The sequence below is a fragment of the Nerophis lumbriciformis genome, linkage group LG30, assembly GCF_033978685.3.
Source record: "Nerophis lumbriciformis linkage group LG30, RoL_Nlum_v2.1, whole genome shotgun sequence".
Classification (NCBI taxonomy): domain Eukaryota; kingdom Metazoa; phylum Chordata; class Actinopteri; order Syngnathiformes; family Syngnathidae; genus Nerophis; species Nerophis lumbriciformis.
In genome coordinates this window covers 12350263-12377345 of record NC_084577.2, presented here as the reverse complement: position 1 = coordinate 12377345, position 27083 = coordinate 12350263, and the positions used below count along the sequence as shown (strand labels likewise).

The 27083-nt window shown below is 40.1% G+C and overlaps 2 protein-coding genes across 2 annotated transcripts; both read left to right on the top strand.

The window, feature by feature from the left end:
• The first annotated feature begins 659 nt into the window (after positions 1-659).
• Positions 660-2541, top strand: apoa1b (apolipoprotein A-Ib). Its single transcript, XM_061925549.2, has 4 exons — positions 660-746; positions 1160-1211; positions 1297-1441; positions 1565-2541. Exons 2-4 carry the CDS (start codon positions 1169-1171, stop codon positions 2166-2168), a joined length of 792 nt encoding a protein of 263 aa, XP_061781533.1. The 5' UTR covers positions 660-746; positions 1160-1168; the 3' UTR covers positions 2169-2541.
• A 7595-nt stretch (positions 2542-10136) lies between these two features.
• On the top strand, positions 10137-22007 carry LOC133572581 (T-box transcription factor TBX1). The gene is made up of 8 exons (XM_061925395.1): positions 10137-10158; positions 10219-10393; positions 10466-10567; positions 17562-17733; positions 17811-17966; positions 18037-18104; positions 18226-18329; positions 21826-22007. Exons 1-8 carry the CDS (start codon positions 10137-10139, stop codon positions 22005-22007), a joined length of 981 nt encoding a protein of 326 aa, XP_061781379.1.
• Positions 22008-27083: the final 5076 nt, after the last annotated feature.

Here is a 27083-nt window from a genome sequence, read left to right as displayed (position 1 = left end):
GATTGAAAAGCAACTCCTTTTTTTAAATTTGTATAATTTATTTACAAAAAATGTGTGTGTGAGGGAAGTGTTTTTATTTATTTATTTATTTTTATATATTATTTGACATTTTTATTTGTATTTTTGTATTTTTTTAAATTATTTTTCACATGGGTGGCTGGAGTGGAATAAAAAGACGTTCGGCATGCATGGTTGTCCAGTAGAGCCTCCAAACGTATAAATAATGAATCAATCTAAAAGATAAAAAAGGGGAAAAAATACAATAAATACTGTGAATAATTTGTAAAATATGTTTAAAAATAAAACAAATGTATAAGAATTTTTGACTATAATAGTACAAATCATACAACAAAAGGGAGTTACTTTTCAATCGCCCTGCATGTCTAAAAAAATTAACTGTTTTGAACTCCCTTTACATACGGTCTACAGTAGTGTTCATGTCCGCCTGTTACAAAAGAAAAAAACCCTCATCAATATGGTCAATGAAATTACCAGATTAGACCTCGGTTCGACAAATTCCATCCCTTTTCTCAACCGCGTACTGAGTGTTCTCCCTGCAGGTGACCATTGAACTCTCAACTTAGTCCCCTGCTGAGAGAGATGTCTGGGGGTGAGGTCCACTTCCACGGAGACACACAGCTCGCACACCTTCCCCCCTCCTCCACGCGAGGACTCATCCCTTATCCGAGCGCTATATAAGGTGGCCTTCTGCTCGAGTTGTTCAGTCTCCTCACCAACTTGACCAGGTAAGGCAAGCTGCAGCTGCAACCGGGATTTGGCTGACCAAAGAACTTTTTGATCTGTCGGACAGGCTGTAGACTTGTAGTCGTGTTGAGTTCGTCTCAGGAGTTTAATGCCTTAATGTTTTAATTGTTGCTTTTTAGTAAATGTGCCTCGGAGTTGAAATATCTGCTTCTCCAGAGGGTTTTACGAGCTAATTCTATGATTGCATCTAACTAAAATACCTGGATTTGGATTAGCAAGCAGTCCAAATCTGCCAGAGCTGTCTCTTTAAATTTATCAACCCACATTACATGTTCTTTTAATAGGAACTCAATGCTTGTTGTGTTAAACATTTTTTAACCTGGGTATATATTGTATGTACTAGACAAATAGGTTGTGTTTATGGTCCACTAAAGCATTTTTTTGTTTACTTTAGACCTCCATCATGAAGTTTGTTGTTCTCGCACTGGCCCTCCTGCTGGCCATTGGTAAGTATTGCACTCAAGACAATTTAAATAAGTGGAAATTTCTCCTCCGATCTTTTCGAGACTCTTCATCCATGTTTCCCCACAGGCTCCCAGGCTGCTTCCCTGCAGGCTGATGCCCCCTCCCAGCTGGCTCATGTCCGGGCTGCAGCTGATGTCTACCTGACTCAGATTAAGGAAAGTGCAAAGAAAGCCCTGGAGAATCTTGACGAAACCGAGTACAAAGACTTGAAGTAAGGCAGTTTCAATGGACATTGTCTCGGGTCTTTTGCTAAAAATACCTGTGCTATTATTCTTTTGCGGGTTTATCTTGGTTAAAAAGAGGTGTTCTTCCCCTCATCTCTGTTCTTACCCAGAGTCCAGCTTGTCCAGCGCCTGGACGACTTCCACATTCAGCTCAAGGCACTGCAGGATTCCGTTTCTCCCATGACTGACAGCGTTGTCGGTACCATCTCCGACGCCGTTCAGCCAATCCGTGATAGTATCGCCAACGATATTAAGGAGTTGAAGGAAAAACTTGCTCCCCAACAAGCTGAACTGAAGAAGGTCGTTGACAAACACATCGAAGAGTACCGTGCTCTTCTGCAGCCCGTGATCGCCGAATACCAGGCGAAACACACTGCTGAGATGGACGCTCTGAAAGCCAAGTTGGAGCCCATCATGGCCCAACTTCAAGAGAAGGTGTCCGTCAACGTTGAGGAGACCAAGGCCAAACTCATGCCCATGGTCGAGGCTGTCCGTGAAAAGGTTTACACACAGCTGGAGACGTTGAAGGCTATGGTTGAGCCCTACGTGAATGAATACAAAGAACAGATGAAGCAAGCCTACGGCCAAGCACAGTCCATCAGCGCGGACGACCTCACTGCTCTGAAAGAGAAGATTACACCTTTGGCTGCGGATGTCAAGGAAAAACTCTCCGCCATCTTCGAAGCTGTCTACGCGACCGTCAACAAGAGCTAAATCATGGCCAGCCACACAGTCTAACACACCAATCCTGAACCTGTCAGTTCTCGACCATTCCCCTATCATCTCCATTCCCAGTTTTCACCGACATCCTCCTACACGCAGCAGATGCCTAATTGATGCACTTCCTCGCAACAAAATGGCTGGACTCATGCTCTTTAACTCGCTTGTTTGGGCACCTTTTTTTTTTCAAGCATGACAGTCATAACTACTTACACTCTCAACACATGCATGCTTTCATTGTCAGAGACTGACCATTTTTGTGCATTCATATTAATGGATTATCAGAAGTGGCTCTGTGTGATGATGCTTGTCTCATAGAAACTCAGCTTTGGCAAAATACAGCTGAATAAACATGTTTATGAAACCAGTTTGCTCCCTGTCAATCATGTTTTATATTGCATGACACATTCATGTATATCATTAATCATGAACATTTGGTCTGGGGGCCAGAGTTTTATAAAGGTAAAAGCGTGACTTATCCCTTCATTCACTAATGTCAATGCAATGCTCTGCTACACCTTTTACTAGGGCTGTCTATCTGTTACTGATATCACATAACATTCCGATATCAGCAGAAAAATCGGAATTGTTTCGGCTTGCATTACTTGTGCAAAGCTGGACATTCAGTTAACAGACAAATGTCCTCTAAAAAGCACACAAAAGGGTATTTTCTTGTATTTTAGTAAAGTCATTTACAAAAAGGTAACATTGTAGGCTATAGGCTACTAGGATCTAGCACCTACACAACAGCTATGCACACATTAGCACACAAGTTAAACTTACTTAATCAGTGTCCTTAATTGAACAATATTGCAGTCTAAAATATTTGTCAATATAAACAAGTATCATTTAATTATGGTGGCATATTACTTACAGATACAAAGTCTCCAAGGAAGAAGCGATTTAGAAAGTATCCAGTAACAAATGTGTCTGCATCAGTCAATGTACTGTGTCATGAGCTTAAATTAACAAATTATTGCAGCCACTAGGTGTCACTAAAAAAAATTGCCACTACACTTTAACTTAAAGACAGCATAAGTTAATTTCAGATGGTTAATAATAAATACTTTGGTGTTTTTCGTACCTAACATTGTTTTCTGTTTGAGTAATTTCACTTGATCAAGCCTTTTCTTTTTTTTTCTTTTTTCAATAAGTTATCTTTAGGTATCTACTTTAGGTATCTACTTTTTTACCTCAGCATCTAGCCAATATAGTAATAAGTAGTGGTGTCCCGATCCGATACCAGCAAAAAAACAAGTATCAGATGATATAGGCTTGATTATAAAAGCTCCGATGCAAGCAGTCCTGCAGCGTGTTTGCTTGTGCAAAGTTGGACAGCCAGTTAAGAGCTAAATGTCCTCGAATAAACACACAATATTGGTCGTTTCTTGTATTTTAGTCAAGTCATTTACAAAAAGTAAACATTGTAGGCTATAGACTACTTGGAACTAGCAGCTACACAACAGCTAAGCACACAATAGCACACAAGCGAGACATTGTCCTTAAATAAGCAACGCTGCAGTCTACATCCATCCATCCATCCATTTTCTACCGCGTGTCCCTTCTCGGGGTCGCGGGGGGGGTGCTGGAGCCTAACTCAGCTGCATTCGGGCGGAAGGCGGGGTACATCCTGGACAAGTCGCCACCTCATCGCAGGGCCAACACAGATAGACAGACAACATTCACACACTATAATCCATATATTACTTACAGATATAAAGTCCCCATGGCAGAAGCATATTTGAAAGTATCCAGTAACAAACGTGTCTGCGTCATTCAACTAACTTAACGAGCAATTGTGGCCAGTGGGTGTCACCAATGAGACAATTACCATTCCACTTTAACTTAAAAACAGCGTAAGACCATTCCAGACACATTATAATAAATGAATGGGTTTTTTTTGTATACTACCATTTTTCTCGGTTTGAGTAATCTCACTTGATCAAACCTTTTCTAACATTCAACACTACAAAATAATAAAAGTATGTACGCTAATATTTGTGCTGATATCGTATGCCAGTGTTTTTCAACCACTGTGAGATATTGTCTGGTGTGCCGTGGAAAATTATGCAACTTCACCTAATTGGTCCAAAAAATATTTTTTGCAAATCAATAATTATAATAATGTTCCGTAATTGTCTAATGCCTGTGCAGTCTAGAGCTTGGCAGGGTAACCATGTAATACTCCAAATCAGTAGGTGGCAGCAGGTGGTTAATTGCTTTGTAGAAGTTGGAACGCATCGAGGATGGTTTGTCGTGATCCCAATATGCAGAGCACAGCAGGAGACAGCGTGCAGTTAAAAAGGTATGTAACGCTTAAACCAAAAATGAACAAAAGGCAAGTCCCGCTACGAAAAGGCACTGAAGCATAGGGATGGCTATGCAAAACAATAGTAAAACTGAACTGGCTACAAAGTGAACAAAAACAGAATGCTGGACGACAGCAAAAACTTACAGCGTGTGGAGCAGAGACGGCGTCCACAAAGTACATCCGTACATGACATGACAATCAACAATGTCCCAACAAAGAAGGATAGCGTACACACAACTTAAATAGTCTTGATTGCGAAAACAAAGCAGGTGAGGGCAATAACACTCCAAGGAAGGTGTGAAGCTGCTACAGGAGAACACCGACAAAACAGGAAGGGTCACCAAAATAACAGCGCAAGACAGGAACTAAAGCACTACACATAGGAAACAACGACAAACTCAAAATACGGCACGACAACCTGGTGGAGTTTCATTTTTTAACCTTTTTTGCTGGTGGTGTGTTTTTTATGAAAATAATGTGCCTTGGCTCAAAAAAGGTTGAAAAACACTGTCGTATGCAATCAGTATCTGAATCGGCCAGAATTCAAGGCTTTAATATTGGTATTGTATTGGAAGTGAAAACATTTTACCTCAGCAAATAGCTAATATATTGATAAGCAAAGTTAATACACAGGGAATATGTTTATGCTCAACAAAGATCCTCTATTTGACAGGGGCACTATGTTGTCTTATTGCAAAACATCCTATATCCTATATGACACAAGGACACTGGTCCAAGATCCTCCATATGACAAGAGTGCTCTGGTGTTTTTTAGGGATTTGATGCAAAAATGTCAGTCACTGCTTAGTTTTAACTGAAGTCACAGGCTGCTCTGATTCATGGGCCGGATTTGACCGCCAGTAGAGTTACAGTAATGTTTTGATCAAATTAATAACAATATGGCATCTTTGGTCTACACAGGCAGCCTTCAGAGAGGCCATCATTGATCATTGGGAGTTGGCGTTTAATAACAAGTGATATATCTTCCAGTGATTCTGAAAGCTGTGATTAATGAGCTGATGAATCCATGATGTGAATTGGCTTATTGACAGTCTTAACATATGCTCTTTATTAGGGTAAGCCCCCTCTCACTCCCCTAGGCTGGAAACCTTCAACACCACCAAATCATACACATTTGTATGCACACATGCACACACACTTACACAAATGAGTTACTTTATTGTAGAAAAAATATTTATTATACAAGGTTTTAGGTAGGAGCTGTAGACATGTGAATATCTGGTAGAATCGTGTTTTACAGATAAGAAGATTCTACCAACGAAGAGATGATTGTTTTGCTTAGTTTGCTTTGAACCTCCATGCATTATAGCTTTGCCAAAGCTTGTTGTATCTATTTTTCCTTGTTGGTCGCTTCCCCGTTGCTCTAGTTTTAGTTAAATATTTTTACCTGCACTTCGCTGCTGTCACTGCATCCTTGGGTCCAGAGCAACAACACCCGACACAACCATGACAACTTCCAAGCTCTGCTACAACGAAACATTTATTTTTTATATAGCGCTTTTCTCTAAAGACTCAAAGCACTTTACATTGTGAAATCCATTATCTACATATTTAAGCTATATTTAAACCAGTGTGGGTGCCACTGGGAGCAGGTGGGTAAAGTGTCTTGCCCAAAGATACAATGGCAGTGACGAGGATGGAAGAAGCGGAGATCGAACCTGGAACCTCCAGGGTGCTGGCACAGCTGCTGTACCAACCAAGCAACGCCAACATAAGGTTTGTTCATTTCTAGTGTTTAACACGTTGACCAATTGAAGAGAAAATAGACTTAATTAAATAAAGAGGAATTCTGCAGAAGAGAAACATTGTATAATGTATAATTAAATGCAGAAAGTAGAGTTAAGTAGGAAATACATTCTTCTTCTTCCATGTAAATATAAACATATGCCTCGTGATCCCTCTGGGGCCCCATTTTGTGTGAAGAAGCACATGTAAAATGTCAATTAATGAATGACAGGGCGCTTAATATGAAATGTTACTTTTACTTTTACTTTATTCCAACCCACTTCATGCTCCATCCCTGAAAAGACTTATAATGGCAAATGTCCCCACTTAATGTCAGTTTTAATGTATGTTTTAATAAAGTTGCATGTTTAATTTTGCACAAAAAAAAATTAAATTAATCAAACTTATTTCCAATTAGGTTTTTTCAGTACAAACAGACATCACATTAAATTCAAGTTTGATTAAAGAAGGTATAAAAACTATTTCACATAAATAAAAAACATTTCTAATGTTGAGGGGAGTGGGCTTTTAAATCTAATTCTAGCTATTTGAGGCATGTGTTAGTCATCGACTAACTTGACACAAACTTTTACGCACGGCGGGGGAAGGAATTGACACAACAGCAAGAATCAGTTCAATATGTTTATTGAACCTGATGATGAAGTGTTGGGGTGTGTATGCTACTTTAAGTGAATGGTGCAAGACGATGTGTAGAATTAATAATGTAAATGTTACCAGAGTTTGTTGAATGTGCGTGTTGGATGAATCCTTCGCCAGACCAAAGGGGCAAGGCGAGAAGGAAGTTCGTGGGCAAGCATGCGGTCGGAGGCTGGAGGGAAGCAACGAGGTCCGTGTCCAAGCAGGGGTCGAGGATCAAGGGAGGCAGTCCGGAATCCAGAAGGAAGTCGAGGCACACCGCTCGATCACGGGTAACAGGAGAAGCACTGCAGGGAACACGAAGGGCATAAGACATGGAAACGGGGAAGTCACAAAGAGAGAGCAAGTACGGAGGAGGGAAGCCAAAGACGGGATGCTTACTACGGGGAGTGAACTACGTTCCGGCACTGGATCTTCGGGTCCGCTGGTCTTTATGATGTCCGTCTTCATTAGTCCCAGGTGTGCTGATTACTGATTGCCTGCAGCTTTGCAGCGCATGGCGAGCAGCGAAAGTGCCAGCCAAGCTTGCAGCAGAAGGCATAAGGGATTGCAATTGCGCCGTGACACAAACAGTTAAATAAATGTGATCAGGTTCTGAAAGTATTTTAAATTGGGATGGTGGGGGGGTGAAAAGCCTTAATGCAGCCATGCAGTATCGTTCAAAGTCTAGTTCAAAAAGCTGTGCACTCCAAAATGTGTTCCTTGTAGCCATTAATTCTTCCTCATTTTGATTTAAAAAAAAAAAAATTCTGCACAAATAGTTTTATTCATTTTTGTTTTGTAGGTTTAAATGTTTTATATGTTGTGTTCTTGAGTTAATGTTGCCGATCAATATGAGTTTATTATTATTTAATGCGTTTATTTTATTTTATTTTTCAGTATCAAATGGTTCAAGTGGGTCAAACAATGTTTATAGTTTATATAAGGTGTACATTTTTTTTCTTTTATTTCTGGCAAATTTATGCACTGTAAATCTTTTCTGTTACAGACTAAAAAACATTTAAAAATAAAAAATAAAAAAAATAAAAAAATAAAAAAATACATTTTAAAAGCGTTATTTTTTGTCGTAATTTGATCTATATTTATTTCTTCGTTCTTGTTTGTTTTCTTTAATGTTAATAAGAATACAATGTAAAGAGGATAAATATAACCTTAGAGGAAAAAATAATTTAAAACATTTGTATGCACATACAACACTTAGAACCTTTAGCATATCAGTATGTGGAATTAAATTATGGAATGGATTAAGTAAAGAAGTTAAACATTGTACTGATATAATCCAGTTTAAGAGGTTGTTCAAAAATAATAGTGCTTACAAAGTACAAAGAAGAAGAATTATGAGAAATACTTTCAACCTTATTGAAAGTAAGATATTCTTCATCTCAGTATGTTAATAATAACTGAATTAAGTATTTACATATTACAAAACTGTTGTGTATACTAATTCACAGATGTTATTTTATTATATAAAAAGGTCAGTAAATCCATCCATCCATTTTCTACCGCTTGTCCCATTCGGGGTCGCGGGGGGTGGTCAGTAAATGATTCTATATATTTGTAAACGCTCTGAAGTGGGAAAGGGGTAGGATTAAATAAGCTTTGCTTCTTCCTACTCCTTTTCGGACATGAAGAAAAGTGAAATGATATGAAATTGTGATGTATTATACTGTAAGTGTGTTCATGTTCGAAATAAACTACGGTAAAAGAAAGAAAGAAAGAAAATGTTATGCAGAGGTGCACCTATAACAATATCATATACAAGTGATTCTCAAACTGTGGTGTACCATCTAGTGGTACACCAAAGAATCATCTAATTGAATATTCAAACACAGTGTTACTCTTCAAACTGTGTGTAATTTTACAGTGGCTAAAAATATTATATATACTTGTTGAATAAAACATTTGCCTTATCCCCACGTCTGTGGTCCCCTCCAAGGTTTTTTATTGTATCCCATTGGGTTGAGTTTTTTCTTGCCCTGACGTGGGATCTGAGCCGATGATGTCGTTGTGGCTTGTGCAGCCCTTTGAGACACTTGTGATTAAGGGCTATATAAATAAACTTTGATTGAGTGATTGATTGATTGATTGATTGATTAATTGATTGATCAAACAAATAATTAAATGAAATATATAAAAAAAATAATTAAAAAGGTTTTATTATTTTGTATACCATACGACAGTGGTTCTCAAATGGGGGTACGCGTACCCCTGGGGGTACTTGAAGGTATACCAAGGGGTATGTGAGATTTTTTTTAAATAATCTAAAAATAGCAACAATTCAAAAATCCTTTATAAATATAAATAAAAACCTATCTTTTTTTCCAAATAGTTCAAGAAAGACCACTACAAATGAGCAATATTTTGCACTGTTAAACAATTTAATAAATCAGAAACTGATGACATAGTGAATATTTTACTTCTTTATCTCTTTTTTTCAACCAAAAATGCTTTGCTCTGATTAGGGGGTACTTGAATTAAAAAAATGTTCACAGGGTGTACATCACTGAAAAAAGGTTGAGAACCACTGCCATATGATATAGTGTGAGAATCGATTTGAATCGTATCGTCACCCCAAGAATCAAAATTGAATCGTGAGTTGTTGTAAGATTCACATCATCGATGTTAAGCATGACCTTTTTTTCCCTGAAACTAGCTCAAATAAGTACATTTGCACATGATGAATATAAAAATGTTAAAAAGAATAATACATTAAAAAAAGCCCATTTCCGCTTTAAATATGCCGTTTTATTCCGTTTGAAAGAATGCACATGACCATAATTAGTGCGGTGTTGAAACGTAACATTGAAAGAATTCCCAAGAAAATTGGTAGAAGCAATTTGTTGTTATTTCCATCTTTCCACACTCAGATTGGAAGCTAATAATGTGGTACTCTCCGGTAAAGACAGGGCAACATTTAGGCTTCGGGCTAAATGAAACAGGAGTTAACAAGAAGTAGAACGTGTGTGCATGGCAGACTCACACTGAAAGGTCTTGGGGCCACATGCGTGCGCGCAGCTGTGACTGCGACATTATGTTTATTGTAATGGATGAGGAAGGTTTTGTGGTCCCCAGTGAGAAGTGCAAGATGTATAAAACCAGCTCGCCCTTCTGATGCTGCCGACACTATGCATCGGGCCCCTGGACTTGGAGGGTACCTGTTCTGATCAAACAGCACTGCTTTGCAAAGTCTATAATGTAAGGAAAGACGCTGTTATTAGAAGAAAAAAATACTTGACCCTTCACAGAAAATGGCGTATCAGACACTGAATGGTAAGTATTTTGCAATTTTAAAAAAATAGTTTTTTCACCCCATGCATTTTCTCTCTGTAGGTTCGCCGCTGCCTCCGAGCTGCAAATTGTCTCCGGTGTGTTGCACACATGGAGCGTCTCTGTCGATCATTAAGGTCCCCCAAGTCAGTGGGGTCAGAGTTCAGCTGGAAATGCACACACTTTGGCAGCAGTTCGACCAGCTCGGCACGGAGATGATAGTCACCAAAGCCGGAAGGTACGTACAATATTTCCTTGTCGCTTGTTTTTTGGGGAGTTTGTTTGAAACCTTTCATTCCCCTCACGCTAGGAGGATGTTTCCAGCGTTCCAGGTGAAACTCTCAGGGATGGATCCTGCTGCGGAGTATGTTCTGGTCATGGACTTTATCCCTGTCGATAACAAAAGATACAGGTAAGACTGAGACAAAGTGAGTCCTGAATATAATTTACAGTGATGGAGAACATAAAAGAAACATGGGCCAATTTAATTTGCAAGAAATGAAATGCATAAGTTAGAAGTGTCCCAATTCGATATTGATATCGGTCCAATATCAGCAAAAAACTGTCATGTCTGTGTAATCATGTTTTGTTTTAGTCATGTTTTGTTTAGTTATTGGACTCTTTAGTTTCTGGCTTTTCACTCCCTTGTCTTGTTTCCATGATTACCCATTAGTTTCACCTGTTCCACGTTTGGACTCATTGTGCACTCTTGTTTGTCACCATAGCAACCCATTAGTTTTCACCTGTCATGTCACGCACCTGTTTCACGTTTTGAGTCACGCACCTGTTTTCGTTAATCATGTCTGTAGTATTTAAGTTCATTGTTTTCAGTTTGTCTTGCTGGTGACATCCCGCATTTATACTCTCCACACACCCTTATGACCCTTGCTGCGCTTTTTCATGCCGTTTTTTCATCCAAGTAAGTTTTCTTTATTCATGCCATAGTTTGCAAGTTTTGTTTAATTGTTCATAGTTTCTGCCAATGTGCAAGTTCTGTGTTTATAGTCTAGTTTTGTACCTCCGCCCCTGTGCGCGCCTTTTGTTTGATCCTTTTTTTGTAGTTATAGTTTTTAAATAAATCATGTATTTACCTTCACGCCACATCTTGTCCAATTCACTTGCACCTCGGGAGAACAAACCAAGCCATAGTCCAAGTCGTGACAAAAACAAGTACCGGTAACAGATTACATCGGCTTGCGTCTAAAATCTTTGACCGATCCAAAACAAGCTGTCCTGCAGTGCGTTAATTTGTACAAAGCAGGACAGCTAGTTAACATCCCAATGTCCTCCAATAAGCACACAAGGTTGGTCTTTTCTTGTGTTTTAGTCAAGTCATTTACAAAAGATAAACATGGTAGGCTATAGGCTACTTGGAGCTGGCAGCTACACGACAGCTAAGCACACAATAGCCCACAGACATACGCAATCAGTGTCCTTCATTGAAAAACAATGCAGCCTAAAATACAATTTTTGTTAAAATAAATAAATATTGAATAATTCTAATTGCATATTACTTACGCATACAAAGTCTCCAAGGTAGAAGCATGTTAGAAAGTATCCAATAACAAACGTGTCTGCGTCGAGAAATTTACTGCGTCATGAACTCAACGTAACAAATTATTGTGGCCACTAAGTGTAGCTAAACACCTATTTTCGCCCACTTCAACTTAAAGACAGCATAAGTCGATTCTGTCATGTCTGTGTGATCATGTTTTGTTTTAGTCATGTTCGGTTTTGTTTTTGGACTCTTTGTGCACTTTTGTTTGTTTTGTCAAGATAACAACCCATTAGTTTTCACCTGTCATGTCACGCACCTGTTTCACGTTTTGAGTCACGCACCTGTTTTCACTGATCATGTCACTGCTATTTAAGCCGGTCTGTTTCTGTTGTTCGTCCTGGTGACATAATCTATCCTGTCCATCCATACTACCTCTGCCACCCATGAGATTCCGGTTTATTATAGTTCATGCTTCATGCCATGCCACAGTAAGTGTTTTTGTTTCGTGTTCATAGTTAATTGCCTTTGTGCTAGTCTTTTGTTTTCATTAGTCAAGTTTGTTCTCCGCCATTGTGCGCGCCTTTTGTTTGCTTCCTTTTTTGTAGTTTGTTAGTGTTATTAATAAATATGTATTTACATTCACGTCTTGTCCGCGCCAACTTCCCTTTGCATTCCGGGAAAACAAAACAACCCATAGTCCACGTTTTGACAGATTCCAGAAACCTAAATGGGAAGTGCACTTTTTTTTAAAATTTTGCCTATCGTTCACAATCATAATGACAGACAAGAAGACAAAATCTCAGTGCATTCAGTCATAGCAACTGCACTGTTTGGTTTGTCTTGAAAGATGTTTCGCCTCTAATCCGAGTAGGCTTCATCAGTTAGTGCTCATAGATTTAGATTGGTCAGATCTAGTCCAGCGGCTGGTGCCAAAACCCCAAATATTTATACTCCAAAAAACCAGGAGGGTGTGCCTGGACAAGGATGGTTTTGCCCTATTATAGTGAGAAAAACAACTGTTTTGATGCAAACGAGCAATCTTAACTGTCAAAGCCAACGACAGTCGTTGAAGTGTAATTTCCCCTCGTTTGCATTGAGGTATTGTGTGGCAGAACTATCGCCATGGCTGGACTACTACCAGTCCAAAATACCCCATGTTAACATTCCATTCAGTTGTGAACAAATGGCATAATTGGCATTCTGGTCACATTCTGAGACCAGAATGTTTCTAACTCCTGTTATTTGTTGGAAGCTAAATTGCAGAGTCTTTTAGGAATGGTTGAAAGGACAGTGTTGTATGTGGGGGACAGGTGGTGTCGCAAACCACCTCCTCTGCTCAAGGATGGTTTCTCAACCTTGACGTACAGGAGATAGCTTCCCTCACTCTTCTTTCCCATCTGTTCTCCCTGTCCAGAATCTGTACATTTTTGTTCTCAAAGGAGTGCTGTTTCTCCCTGAGATGCAGGTAGACATCTGAGTCTTGGTCTGAAGAGTTTTCCCGCCAATGCTGTGTCATGTGTTGGCTTGGTAGTTGTTTTTTTAATGATGACAGTTGACGTGCGCGTTTGAGCGCCGCTAAGACATTTGATTGGCAAAAATTACGCTGATTGGGCAAAATATGCAGGAAAGTTGCAAGGTTGCACATACTTTGCAAAATTGGTTGAGTTTGCATGAATTGACGTGTTAGAAAATTCCGAGAGACTAAAATGTGCTTAATATAAATATTTTTGACTAATATATATATATATATATATATATATATATATATATATATATATATATATATATATATATATATATATATATATATATATATATATATATATATATATATATATATATATATATATATATATATATATTAGATCTCTAATATATATATATATATATATATATACATATTAGAGATGTCCGATAATATTGGCCTGCCGATATTATTGGCCGATAAATGCGTTAAAATGTAATATCGGAAATTATCGGTATCAATTTTTTTATTATCGGTATCGGTTTTTTTTGTTCTGTTTTTTTTAATTAAATCAACATAAAAAACACAAGATACACTTACAATTAGTGCACCAACCAAAAAAACCTTCCTCCCCCATTTACACTCATTCACACTCATTCACACAAAAGGGTTGTTCTTTCTGTTATTAATATTCTGGTTCCTACATTATATATCAATATATATCAATACAGTCTGCAAGGGATACAGTCCGTAAGCACACATGATTGTGTGTGCTGCTGGTCCACTAATAGTACTAACCTTTAACAGTTAATTTTACTAATTTTCATTAATTTCTACTTTCAATGTAATTGTTTTTATATTGTTTTACTTTCTTTTTTATTCAAGAAAATGTTTTTAATTTATTTATCTTATTTTATTTTATTAATTTTTTTTAAAAGTACCTTATCTTCACCATACCTGGTTGTCCAAATTAGGCTTAGTAATGTGTTAATTCCCCGACTGTATATATCGATTGATATCGGTATCGGTAATTAAAGAGTTTGACAATATCAGAATATCGGATATCGGCAAAAAGCCATTATCGGACATCCCTAATATATATATATATATATATATATATATATATATATATATATATATATATATATATATATATATATATTATATATTGGGGAAACAAAAGTCACTACGATAGGGCGAAACCATCCTTGCCCAGGCACAACCTCCTGGTTTAGAAGTATAAATATTTGGGGTTTTGGCACCAGCTACTGGACTAGATCTGACCAATCTAAGTCTATGAGCATGAATTGATGAAGCCTACTCGGATGAGAGGCGAAACGTCTTCTAAGACAAACCAAACAGTCCAGTTGCGACCGATTGAATGCCCTGAGATGTCAATGACCTGGATGAATGAGAACATTCATAGACAAGAAGACAAAAGTTTTTTGGTTTTTTTTGCATCCTAACATGTAAAAATCGACTTGTTTTTGGCGGCTAGCAATGCAGTTATTGGGAGAAATCAATTCTACTACTAAATCATTTTAAAAATGCATTCAAAAACCGTCAACAATACTTAAGTTACGTTCTGTAACCTGTACAATAACCAAGCTGTAGTGACATTGTTAATGTAAGAGCGAACACAGAGGAAGTCTTTTTCTAGCGTACTAACACATTGGCATGCTTTGGTATTAGCCGTAAAAGCTAGCTACGGAAAGAGATAAGCACAAAACACAATGCGATCAGACACCAATCTGTACGGACTGAAAAAAATTAACAATCATATTACCGTGTCTGTAAAATATTAGCCCACATTTCATGTTTTGTTTGTACACAGCGAGACAGACAGTGTATGCTGTCTGTCATGATACACGCATGACGTGCTGCATGTATCATGATTAATATAAAGTGTGACTCACTCGGTGGACAGTTGTCTGTTTGGTCCGGCTGGCCGGGGACGTTTTTTCCGGTTTATTTGGGGCAAGCACTCCATTTATGTCGGAATAGCTTGGCTTCAAATTCCGCAATAATGGAGGTTTTTGAAGTTGTTTTAGAGGCAGTGACGTGCGGTGAGGTTCATGACTGGTGAGGCACTGACTTCATCACAGTCAGATCTACAAACATATGAACCCTAAAGAGTATCTTATTCACCATTTGATTGGCAGCAGTTAACGTGTTATGTTTAAAAGCTCATACCAGCATTCTTCCCTGCTTGGCACTCAGCATCAAGGGTTGGAATTCGGGGTTAAATCACCAAAAATGATTCCCGGGCGCGGCGCCGCTGCTGCCCACTGCTCCCCTCACCTCCCAGGGGGTGAACAAGGGGATGGGTCGAATGCAGAGGACAAATTTCACCACACCTAGTGTGTGTGAGACAATCATTGGTACTTTAACTTAACTTTAACTTTACACATACAAACTGTAGCACACAAAAAATCACAATAATTTAAAAAAACTTTATTATGGTCTTACCTTTACTTATAAGTGCGGGAACAGTGGTGTTCGTGTTGCAGGAGTTGTGAATGAATGAAATATGAAATCCGTGCTGCAGTCTGCAGGTGTACCTAATGTTGTGTCCCTGCAGTCGTTCACGGCTCCTCCGGCGCGAGCATTGTTGTTTTTGCACTTTTTGGCTTCTTGTTAAGTGACTTTTTTTTGGGTGGATTCGGTCTTGCACGTGAAGGATTTGGGTGTGGGCTTTAGTTGGTGTGGCGCTCCCGTCGGGGGGTGCATTCTGCGGCGGGAGTGCATTAACCGGCACCAGGAGGCGAGATTACTGCGAGCCTCAGCCAGTCCGTCTTCGCAGCAGTTTTATGATTGCTCAGCACAAGAAATACGTTACACACATACAGTTGTTGACAAAATACACTGTACATTATATACCTCAGCTAACTAAACTATGGAAATGTATAATATAATTCATATAGCAATAAGGTCTCACTGCACAGCAGGCCAGCAGTTAGCCGAGTCCGCAATCCATGTTGAGGCACAACTGAGTGACGTGCCTCAACTGGCTGCTGATCACCGCACCGTCTCTTCTCAGTATTTGAACGGCAAATGTGAAAATTCAGCGAATTTGAATAAAAATAATCTAAAACTGGTGAAGTTAAAAGGAAAATAACTTTATTGTATAATCACTGGATACATATAATATATAATTTAATTAATTTTTTTTCTTTTTACATTTTTTTTCTTTCCATGATGGCTGGTGAGGCCCTGCCTCACCTGCCTCCAGTGACCGCACGTCACTGTTTAGAGGGCTTTAAAGGCTACAACTGTGGCTCCCATTAGCTGCATCTTCCAAACATTGTTTTATCATCTTTAAAATCCCCCCCAAAAAAGACGTGTGTTCTTGTTTCTCATAATGTTTGTGAACGACACAAAAAAACTGCAACTTCCTTTTAATAATGGATATATTTTAAAGTTTAGAGTAATTTCACTTGATAAAGCTTTTTCTAACATTTAACACTACAAAAATAATACAAGTCTGTATGATATCATATTGGATAAATATCCATACAACTCTAAGACTCTGATATCGGTATATCAGATTTGAAAAAGACTGCTAGTTTGAATACACAATAACTTTAACTGTACAACTATATTTGTTATTAAGCTAAGTGTCCTGTACATTGATCTGATTGCAGATTTATAAATACAATTTCATATATGTATTGTATTTGTTGCCTGATCTCATTTTCAAAAAAATAGACTTTACCATAAAAATATTTTTACGCATATTTCTGTTACTCCTTATGCTTTTCAGTTATACTTTTTTTTTTTTAAAGTTCACATTTTAGTTCCTGGGTTTTCACTCAGTCCTGTTACCCTAACACACTACCTCGTCTAAATAATTTGGAATAGTTCATGAGTCACATGGTCCACAGGAAGTTGCACCAATCGAATCTTATGTAGACCATAGGAAGGCCAAAAGTAAGTTTACTCGTTTATTTTTCTGTATATTAAATAATATATCATTTTCAATGTCATTTTATTTTGATCACAGCAATATCAAAAGAAACAATTTCAAACTAAATATAATTTATTTAATTTATTTAATATTTTATAAAAATAAAATTAATCCGGGGAAAAATTAAATAAAACAAGAAATGTTTCCAAAAAAGAGCAGGGAAAGCTTACGGTGTACTGACTTCTGACCTGATGGCTGTTAACATCTCAGCACAGTCCTGATACCTAAATTATATTTTAATGTTATCTATTCCAAAAATAAATGTTTTTGTTGAACATCTTAATATCAACATTAATATCATGCTATTATATGAATGCCATATACAGTCCTGTCTTCGGCTTGGGAATCTCGTCATAAATGAAATAAAGTTGTCTGGAATGGGTCAATACACATTAAGTAGTTCAATGAGTGTATTTTTTATTTTAGTGTTGAAAAAAGACAGGAATTTGAGTTTATTTTACGAGTGTGCGTGTCAGATATGCATTCCACAGCTCATCCTGGTTGGTGGCAGGTCGAGCAGACGTTGCAGCTCCGAGCCGTATGCACTTCCACCCGGACTCACCGGCTCGTGGGGCCCAGTGGATGAAGCAGACTGTGTCCTTTGACATGCTCAAACTCACCAACAACCTGCTGGATGACAACGGACATGTTAGTTCTGGCCTTTGTGTGTGTAATGTCGACAAAATATATGTTAAATCGCCACATGTTCTCCCCTTCTCTGCCAGATGATATTGAATTCCATGCATCGATACCAGCCACGCTTGCATGTAGTGTATGCAGATCCAGCCCGCGACAGTCATCTAAATGCCAATAGAAACTTTTGCTCCTTCTTCTTCCCCGAGACACGATTCATGGCAGTCACTGCCTATCAAAACCACAGGGTAAGGAATGAAAATGTAAAAAAAATATATACATTAAGATTTTTCTCAACCTGACCTCTCTTTTTCTTAGATCACACAACTGAAGATTGCCAGCAACCCGTTCGCCAAAGGCTTCAGAACAACAGAGACGCAGGATTGGTTAGTGGTAATGAGTAGCATTCCAGAATAGTTCCGAATGGGGGTGTTATATAGTACTGATACACATGCATGTAATGTACTGTATGTCTGACATATTTTTATGATTTGTGTGGACATTTAGGGGGGACAAATCCAGGCCTCTTGTAGAGTGGTGTTCACCAGAAGACAGAGCTGACGACACTGTCGGAAAACAAATAGCTGACCAGGGCTTAAAAGAGTCCCACGGTAAGTGCTCTGTGTTCTTATTAGGGGTGTCCCGATACAACCTTCTCACTTCTTATATGACACAACACGATATCAGCACAACTCATACTGTACATACTTTTAATGTGAAATGTTAAAAAAAGCAAGTGAAATTACTCAAATAAAGAACAATGGCAGGTATGAAGAGCACTAACCTATTTACTATATTATTAACCATCTAGTATGGACATATTCTGTCTTTAAGTTGAAGTGGTAATTGCTTTTTGGGGACGCCAAGTACTCATTCAGTTAAGCTCATGACGCAGTCAATTGGATGATGCGGACACGTTTGTTACTGGATATTTTTTAAACACGCCTTGGACTTTGTATCTGTAAGTAATATGCAACCATTTTATTTGATACTTGCATATTTTGACAAATGTCCTTTTATAGACTGTAATATTGTTCAATTAAGGATACTTTTTATGTATATCTAGCTATTGTGTCCTTAGCTGTTGTGTATCTGCTAGCTCCTAATAGCCCATAGTCTAACTCATTTACCTTTTGTTTGGGAGGGGGGGGGGGGGGGGGGGGGAGGGGGGCGTGGTTGGAGGCGTGGTTAAGAGGGGAGGAGTATATTGACAGCTAGAATTCACCAAGTCAAGTATTTCACCACAGAAACCTTGACTATATATATATATATATATATACCGTATATATATATATATATATATATATATATATATATATATATATATATATATATATATATATATATATACCGTGTATATATATATATATATAAATATATATATATATATATATATATATATATATATATACCGTGTATATATATATATATATACCGTGTATATATATATATATATAAATATATACATATACTGTATATGTATCTACATCCTGAAAATATGCAAACAAAACTGTGTTTAGATCATTGATACTTCAAACTTGCATAAATAAATATTAAGGAATATAACATAACTAAGCTTCTGAGAGCTTCAAAATGTAATGAATAAAGTGCTAAAGTTGTTGATAATCAAGCAATTATTTTAATAATTAAATATGGTCATTTTAAATTAATTATTATGATCATTTAAAATTAATTATTTCAAATATGTTTATTTTAATGTATAATTCTATGGCTGGATGTAATAAGGATTCAGAAAAAATACAAATAAAAATACAATTAATTTTGATGTTTTTAGCAAAATATAGTAAAAATGTTTTTTTTTTTTTTTTTAATTAATATACAGTATATATTTATTTTTAGGTAAGATAAACATAATAATACAATTTATCTCTAGTCTGGATGATTTAGTTCTTGTCACCCTGTTGTCCTCCCGTCATGAAAAAAGGCTGTCCTCACTCAGGTCGCATGGAGCTGGAGGGGGCGTGGCCTCCAGCTCCGGTTGAAAATCGGGAAGTTTTTGGGAGAATATTTGTCCCGGGAGGTTTTCGGGAGAGGCGCTGAATTTCGGGAGTCTCCCGGAAAATTCGGGAGGGTTGGCAAGTATGTTTTAAGTCGACGTAGACACACATGATCAACAGCTTTTCATGAAATTCTTTATAATGACAAATGTTGTCTTTTAGACTGCAATATTGTTCAGTTAAGGACACTTAGTACGTATTTCAAGCTTGTGTGCTATTGTGTACTTAGCTGTTGTGTAGCTGCTAACTCCTATTAGCCTATAGCCTACCATGTTTTATACTTTGCAGTGTGCACTGTGCATGCGATTCAATACAAGTTCCACTGGAAAATGCTGAAAATTAAAAATTATGCAATCATAAGTCTGCCAAGAATATAGGCAGACTCCCACGGGTGCCAGACATGACATAATTTACAGCATTAAAGAGCAAACGATTTTTATTGCCAAGTGTTTTTTCTAGACATCCCCCTTACGTGTCTAAAGACGGATGTTTCTCAGGTATAGTACCCCTTGTAGCTTTGCTAGCGTCTGTTATTTTCTGTCAACTTGCAGCATTTCTCTAGTGTTTTAGGGGTTTTTGCATGTTTCTTTTGCATTTTTTTTTAATTCTGCAGCATTTATGTGATTGAAAATGTTTTAATTTACAAAATTTTACAGTTTATGGTATTCTTGTGTCTTGTGTCTCGGTTTTTGTTAGTGATACTTTCCAAAAGGTCAGACAAAAACCAAAACCGAAAATTGTTTTATTATTGTTGGGATGTAACTGACATCACATCCAGCTCACGTCACGCCCAGTTAATACGCCTGGTGGTCAAGCTAGCTCTGTTTTACGGAGCCCTAAGGGACATGGGGAAAATATATTTTTAGATATGTTTCTCGTGCGCACGAGAAACATATCTAAAAAAATATTTTCCCCATGTCCCTTTAGGGGCTCCATACTGTTTCAATGGGTACTAAGCTCCATTTAGCCTTTCTCGAAGAAAAAATGCCCTGTGCTTGTGTTATTTCGGCAGTACGAATCGTTCAAATCGCGAAAAAGATAAACAATTCTTCAGAGTTCCAGGAGAGGTATTCAAAAATAATGGAAGAGTGCGAGATTTTTTTTAAAAAGACGACAAAAGTAGCATGCACCCCAGTCCAAGGGAGCCGAGTCCAAGAATGCACGAGTTTGCAGTGACCACTGCGTTAAAGGTTTATGTGATATAATTTTAACATGTATTATTTCCCATTTAAGTATTATCTTGATATTATTTGTATTTACCATACACATTTTTGCTTCGAATGTTTCAAAATGCACCAACTTGGCGAGTCTAAATAAGATTGATTGATTGATTGATTGATTGATTGAAACTTTTATTAGTAGATTGCACAGTACAATACATATTCCGTATAAGTCGGGGTCCACGTTAATCAATTCATGGTAAATGAGAAAGCAAATGTGAACAAAACCTATAAGTTAAGCTTTTACCAAAGGCAACGATTATAAATGAAGCTTTCAGCACATACACAATGTTGACATCTATAGTTGTATTTTGATAAAACGGAGGAAAAACACGCTGTAGCAACAAATATCAGTAAACGCGAAGTGAAATCATGAAATGCAACTTGATTTTACCTGGGAGAGTCTCGATACCAATTTCCGTGACACAGCCACACACAAATAAGTTGTAGACCTCTATACTTTTCCAAGTTTTTATCTGTTTTGTCGTGTAGAATGATATCTGGAGCACGATAGTTCGATATGTCTGAGAACGCGACCAACGTAGAATCCTTAATATCACTCAACAGATCTTTTTTTGATAAAGTATAGGGATCTATTCCATTGCATAGTTTGATTATTTTGCTCGTATCTGCTTTTTGCAGGAAGACTTAAGCCTCTTTTGCACTCAGATGGTTCGCACGCTGCGAAACCAACACTGGGTTTCACTTCCGGGAAGAAGTCATGTGTCGGATTACAAGCAAATAGAAATAATGGAAATCCAAAAAACTGTAAAAAACCGAGCTACAACTGCACAAACCTTTATTGTTTTGATTTCATACTATGTTTTTTTTAAAGAAATACCCAAAACAGAGATTTCCTGAATTTCCAGGACAAGACGCCTTACATCTGGTGGAGCAGAGGGAACAGTTTTGCACCTACACGAACGCAGTGGTAGTCGACGTGGGAAGAAACAATGGAAACAGTATTTTAGTCCCAGCTTCCCTCCTCAGCACTTTACCTTCTTACTGGGAATGTACAGGGTCCACTTATGAGAGGAACAACCGGTTGTAGAGAAAGACAAGGTCTGTGATTGGACATATTTCTACATCTTTGTGTTGCACTATAACACCGTATATATCAGTCATCAAAAGACCTGACCATTACAATTGTACACAATAGTTCCCTAAACAAAACTAATGTGTTTAAAGCCTTGTCTTACTGAAAATGTATGCCACTCAATGGAATCCATTTCAGTCCTAATAAAAAAGCACACTCTAGTCTAAATCATGTTCCCAGTTTTTGTCTTTTCTCTTATTTTAACTACTAAAAATTATACTGTTGGCTTAATTTGTCTATAGGCATGTGTGAATCAAGGAGTAAATGTATTTACTTGGTATTGCTCCAATACCAAGTAAATGCATGACCAGAATATATAAAATATTTTAGGGAGAAAAGTACAAACAATGTAATAATACATCAATATACCTTAAAAGTGTTTTCAGATAAGAGTTTTATTTCGGTTAATTGTTATGCTTTAAATTGCAAGCAAAAATTTGAGTTACAATTATCTCCGTCTTTAGTTAGTGTAGCTAATGTCACATTGAACCTAGTAAGATCTTTAAATAATCAGTGGTCTTACTCACTGGCTTATGGTTAGTGCTGATAAGAAATGAAGGATATTCATTGGATTAAAAAACGAAATCATCAAAAACATCTTCTCTCTGAGCTGCCACCTTACCGTGGTAGAGGAGTTTGCATGTCCCAATGATCCTAGGAGCTATGTTGTCCGGGGGTTTCTATGCCCCCTGGTAGGGTCTCCCAAGGCAAACTGGTCCTAGGTGAGGGATCAGACAAAGAGCAGCTCGAAGACCTCGATGAAGAACAAAAACAAAGGACCCAGATTTCCCTCGCCCGGACGCGGGTCACCGGGGCCCCCCTCTGGAGCCAGGCCCGGAGGTGGGGCACGATGGCGAGCGCCTGGTGGCCGGGCCTGTCCCCATGGGGCCCGGCCGGGCACAGCCCGAAGAGGCAACGTGGGTCCCCCCTCCAATGGGCTCACCACCCATAGCAGGGGCCATAGAGGTCGGGTGCAGTGTGAGCTGGGCGGAAGCCGAGGGCAGGGCGCTTGGCGGTCCGATCCTCGGCTACATAAGCTGGCTCTTGGGACGTGGAACGTCACTTCGCTGGGGGGGAAGGAGCCTGAGCTAGTGCGTGAGGTGGAGAAGTTCCGGCTAGATATAGTCGGACTCACTTCGACGCACAGCAAGGGCTCTGGAACCACTTCTCTTGAGAGGCGCTGGACTCTCTTCCACTCTGGCGTTGCCGGCAGTGAGAGGCGACGGGCTGGGGTGGCAATTCTTGTTGCCCCTCGGCTCAAAGCCTGCACGTTGGAGTTCAACCCGGTGGACGAGAGGGTACGGTAGCTTCCCTCCGCCTTCGGGTGGGGGGACGGGTCCTGACTGTTGTTTGCGTTTACGCGCCAAACGGCAGCTCAGAGTACCCACCCTTTTTGGATTCACTCGAGGGAGTACTGGAGAGTGCTCCCCCGGGTGATTCCCTCGTTCTACTGGGGGACTTCAACGCTCATGTTGGCAGCGACAGTGAAACCTGGAGAGGTGTGATTGGGAAGAATGGCCGCCCAGATCTGAACTCGAGTGGTGTTCTGTTATTGGACTTTTGTGCTCGTCACAGATTGTCGATAACAAACACCATGTTCAAACATAAGGGTGTCCATATGTGCACTTGGCACCAGGACACCCTAGGCCGCAGTTCCATGATCGACTTTGTAGTTGTGTCATCGGATTTGCGGTCTCATGTTTTGGACACTCGGGTGAAGAGAGGGGCGGAGCTTTCTACCGATCACCACCTGGTGGTGAGTTGGCTGCGATGGTGGGGGAGGATGCCGGACAGACCTGGCAGGCCCAAACGTATTGTGAGGGTTTGCTGGGAACGCCTGGCAGAGTCTCCTGTCAGAGAGAGTTTCAATTCCCACCTCCGGAAGAACTTTGAACATGTCACGAGGGAGGTGCTGGACATTGAGTCCGAGTGGACGATGTTCCGTACCTCTGTTGTCGAGGCGGCCGATTGGAGCTGTGGCCGCAAGGTAGTTGGTGCCTGTCATGGCGGTAATCCTAGAACCCGTTGGTGGACGCCGGCGGTGAGGGATGCCGTCAGGCTGAAGAAGGAGTCCTATTGGGTTCTTTTGGCTCATGGGACTCCTGAGGCAGCAGACAGGTACCGACAGGCCAAGCGGTGTGCGGGTTCAGCGGTCGCAGAGGCAAAAACTCGGACATGGGAGGAGTTCGGGGAGGCCATGGAAAAAGACTTCCGGCAGGCTTCGAAGCAATTCTGGACCACCATCCGCCGCCTCAGGAAGGGGAAGCAGTGCAGTGTCAACACCGTGTATGGTGGGGATGGTGCTCTGCTGACCTCGACTGCGGATGTTGTGGATCGGTAGAGGGAATACTTCGAAGACCTCCTCAATCCTACCAGCACGTCTTCCTATGAGGAAGCAGGGCCTGGGGAATCTGTGGTGGGCTCTCCTATTTCTGGGGCTGAGGTTGCCGAGGTAGTTAAAAAGCTCCTCGGTGGCAAGGCCCCGGGGGTGGATGAGATCCGCCCGGAGTTCCTTAAGGCTCTGGATGTTGTGGGGCTGTCTTGGTTGACAAGACTCTGCAACATCGCGTGGACATCGGGGGCGGTACCTCTGGATTGGCAGACCGGGGTGGTGGTTCCTCTCTTTAAGAAGGGGAACCGGAGGGTGTGTTCCAACTATCGTGGGATCACACTCCTCAGCCTTCCCGGTAAGGTCTATTCAGGTGTACTGGAGAGGAGGCTACGCCGGATAGTCGAACCTCGGATTCAGGAGGAACAGTGTGGTTTTCGTCCTGGTCGTGGAACTGTGGACCAGCTCTATACTCTCGGCAGGGTCCTTGAGGGTGCATGGGAGTTTGCCCAACCAGTCTACATGTGCTTTGTGGACTTGGAGAAGGCATTCGACCGTGTACCCCGGGAAGTCCTGTGGGGAGTGCTCAGAGAGTATGGGGTATCGGACTGTCTTATTGTGGCAGTTTGCTCCCTATATAATCAGTGCCAGAGCTTGGTTCGCATTGCCGGCAGTAAGTCGGACACGTTTCCAGTGAGGGTTGGACTCCGCCAAGGCTGCCCTTTGTCACCGATTCTGTTCATAACCTTTATGGACAGAATTTCTAGGCGCAGTCAGGGCGTTGAGGGGATCTGGTTTGGTGGCTGCAGGATTAGGTCTCTGCTATTTGCAGATGATGTGGTCCTGATGGCTTCTTCTGGCCAAGATCTTCAGCTCTCGCTGGATCGGTTCGCAGCCGAGTGTGAAGCGACTGGGATGGGAATCAGCACCTCCAAGTCCGAGTCCATGGTTCTCTCCCGGAAAAGGGTGGAGTGCCATCTCCGGGTTGGGGAGGAGATCTTTCCCCAAGTGGAGGAGTTCAAGTACCTCGGAGTCTTGTTCACGAGTGGGGGAAGAGTGGATCGTGAGATCGACAGGCGGATCGGTGCGGCATCTTCAGTAATGCGGACGCTGTATCGATCCGTTGTGGTGAAGAAGGAGCTGAGCCGGAAGGCAAAGCTCTCGATTTACCGGTCGATCTACGTTCCCATCCTCACCTGGTCATGAGCTTTGGGTCATGACCGAAAGGACAAGATCACGGGTACAAGCGGCCGAAATGAGTTTCCTCCGCCGAGTGGCGGGGCTCTCCCTTAGAGATAGGGTGAGAAGCTCTGTCATTCGGGGGGAGCTCAAAGTAAAGCCGCTGCTCCTCCACATCGAGAGGAGCCAGATGAGGTGGTTCGGGCATCTGGTCAGAATGCCACCCTAACGCCTCCCTAGGAAGGTGTTTCGGGCACGTCCGACCGGTAGGAGGCCACGGGGAAGACCCAGGACACGCTGGGAAGACTATCTCTCCCGGCTGGCCTGGGAACGCCTCGGGATCCCCCGGGAGGAGCTGGACGAAGTGGCTGGGGAGAGGGAAGTCTGGGCTTCCCTGCTTAAGCTGCTGCCCCCGCGACCCGACCTCGGATAAGCGGAAGAAGATGGATGGATGGATGGATCAAAAACATGACCGAGTGTGTAATCAACTTGCTGAACCAGTATAAGCGTATCACTGCGAGTCTGCACCATACAGGAGCACAATGAGTAAATATAGTTCAAGCCAAGGACGTTAAAAAACGACGCACATTTATTAATGAAAATATAGAGAAGCTGCTGATGGTGTGTTTGACAGAGAAGCAGCTGAAGATACCCAAGAAGTCCACTCTCCAAGGTAAACACTGTACATTATTATTACATTACTTCATAAAACTGTTCTGTCACTATTTGCACTACATTCTGTTGTAATGCTTTTCATATAAAATTTAATTTGTTTGTTTTTCTTTTTAAAAGGCACGTTACATGGTAAAATTGTGCTGTTTTGAGGGCAAGGCACCAATAGAATTGATTTTGAGTTCGAAGCTCTTTCACAGAACCAATTAGGCTTGTAAGTTGAAGTAATACTACAAGAAAAGGCAATCATATAAACAAAATACATTCAATTCAGTTATGCACAATTACATTTGTCATTGTCATCATAGTCAACAACTAAATTAAGTGCCATCCATCAGTGCAATGCAAATACAAATACATACAATATTATTAGTCATAAAAATACCCCCATAGGGACGGCGTGGCGCAGTGGAAGAGTGGCCGTGCGCAACCCAAGGGTCCCTGGTTCAATCCCCACCAGTACCAACCTCGTCATGTCCGTTGTGTCCTGAGCAAGACACTTCACCCTTGCTCCTGATGGGTGCTGGTTAGCGCCTTGCATGGCAGCTCCCTCCATCAGTGTGTGAATGTGTGTGTGAATGGGTAAATGTGGAAGTAGTGTCAAAGCGCTTTGAGTACCTTGAAGGTAGAAAAGCGCTATACAAGTACAACCCATTTATCATTTATTTATTTATCATTTAAAAATATTGCACGTTGCAGTATTGCATAGATGGTTGAGCTCAGTAAAGTCAATACTGTGGTGCAAAAAAAATAAGAAAAATTACTTTTTGCTCACAAAACCCTAGTATTATTGTCACGGTTGTGCATGATAGCTGTTGGTGTGACCCCAAAATGCAGAGATGGCAGGTGAA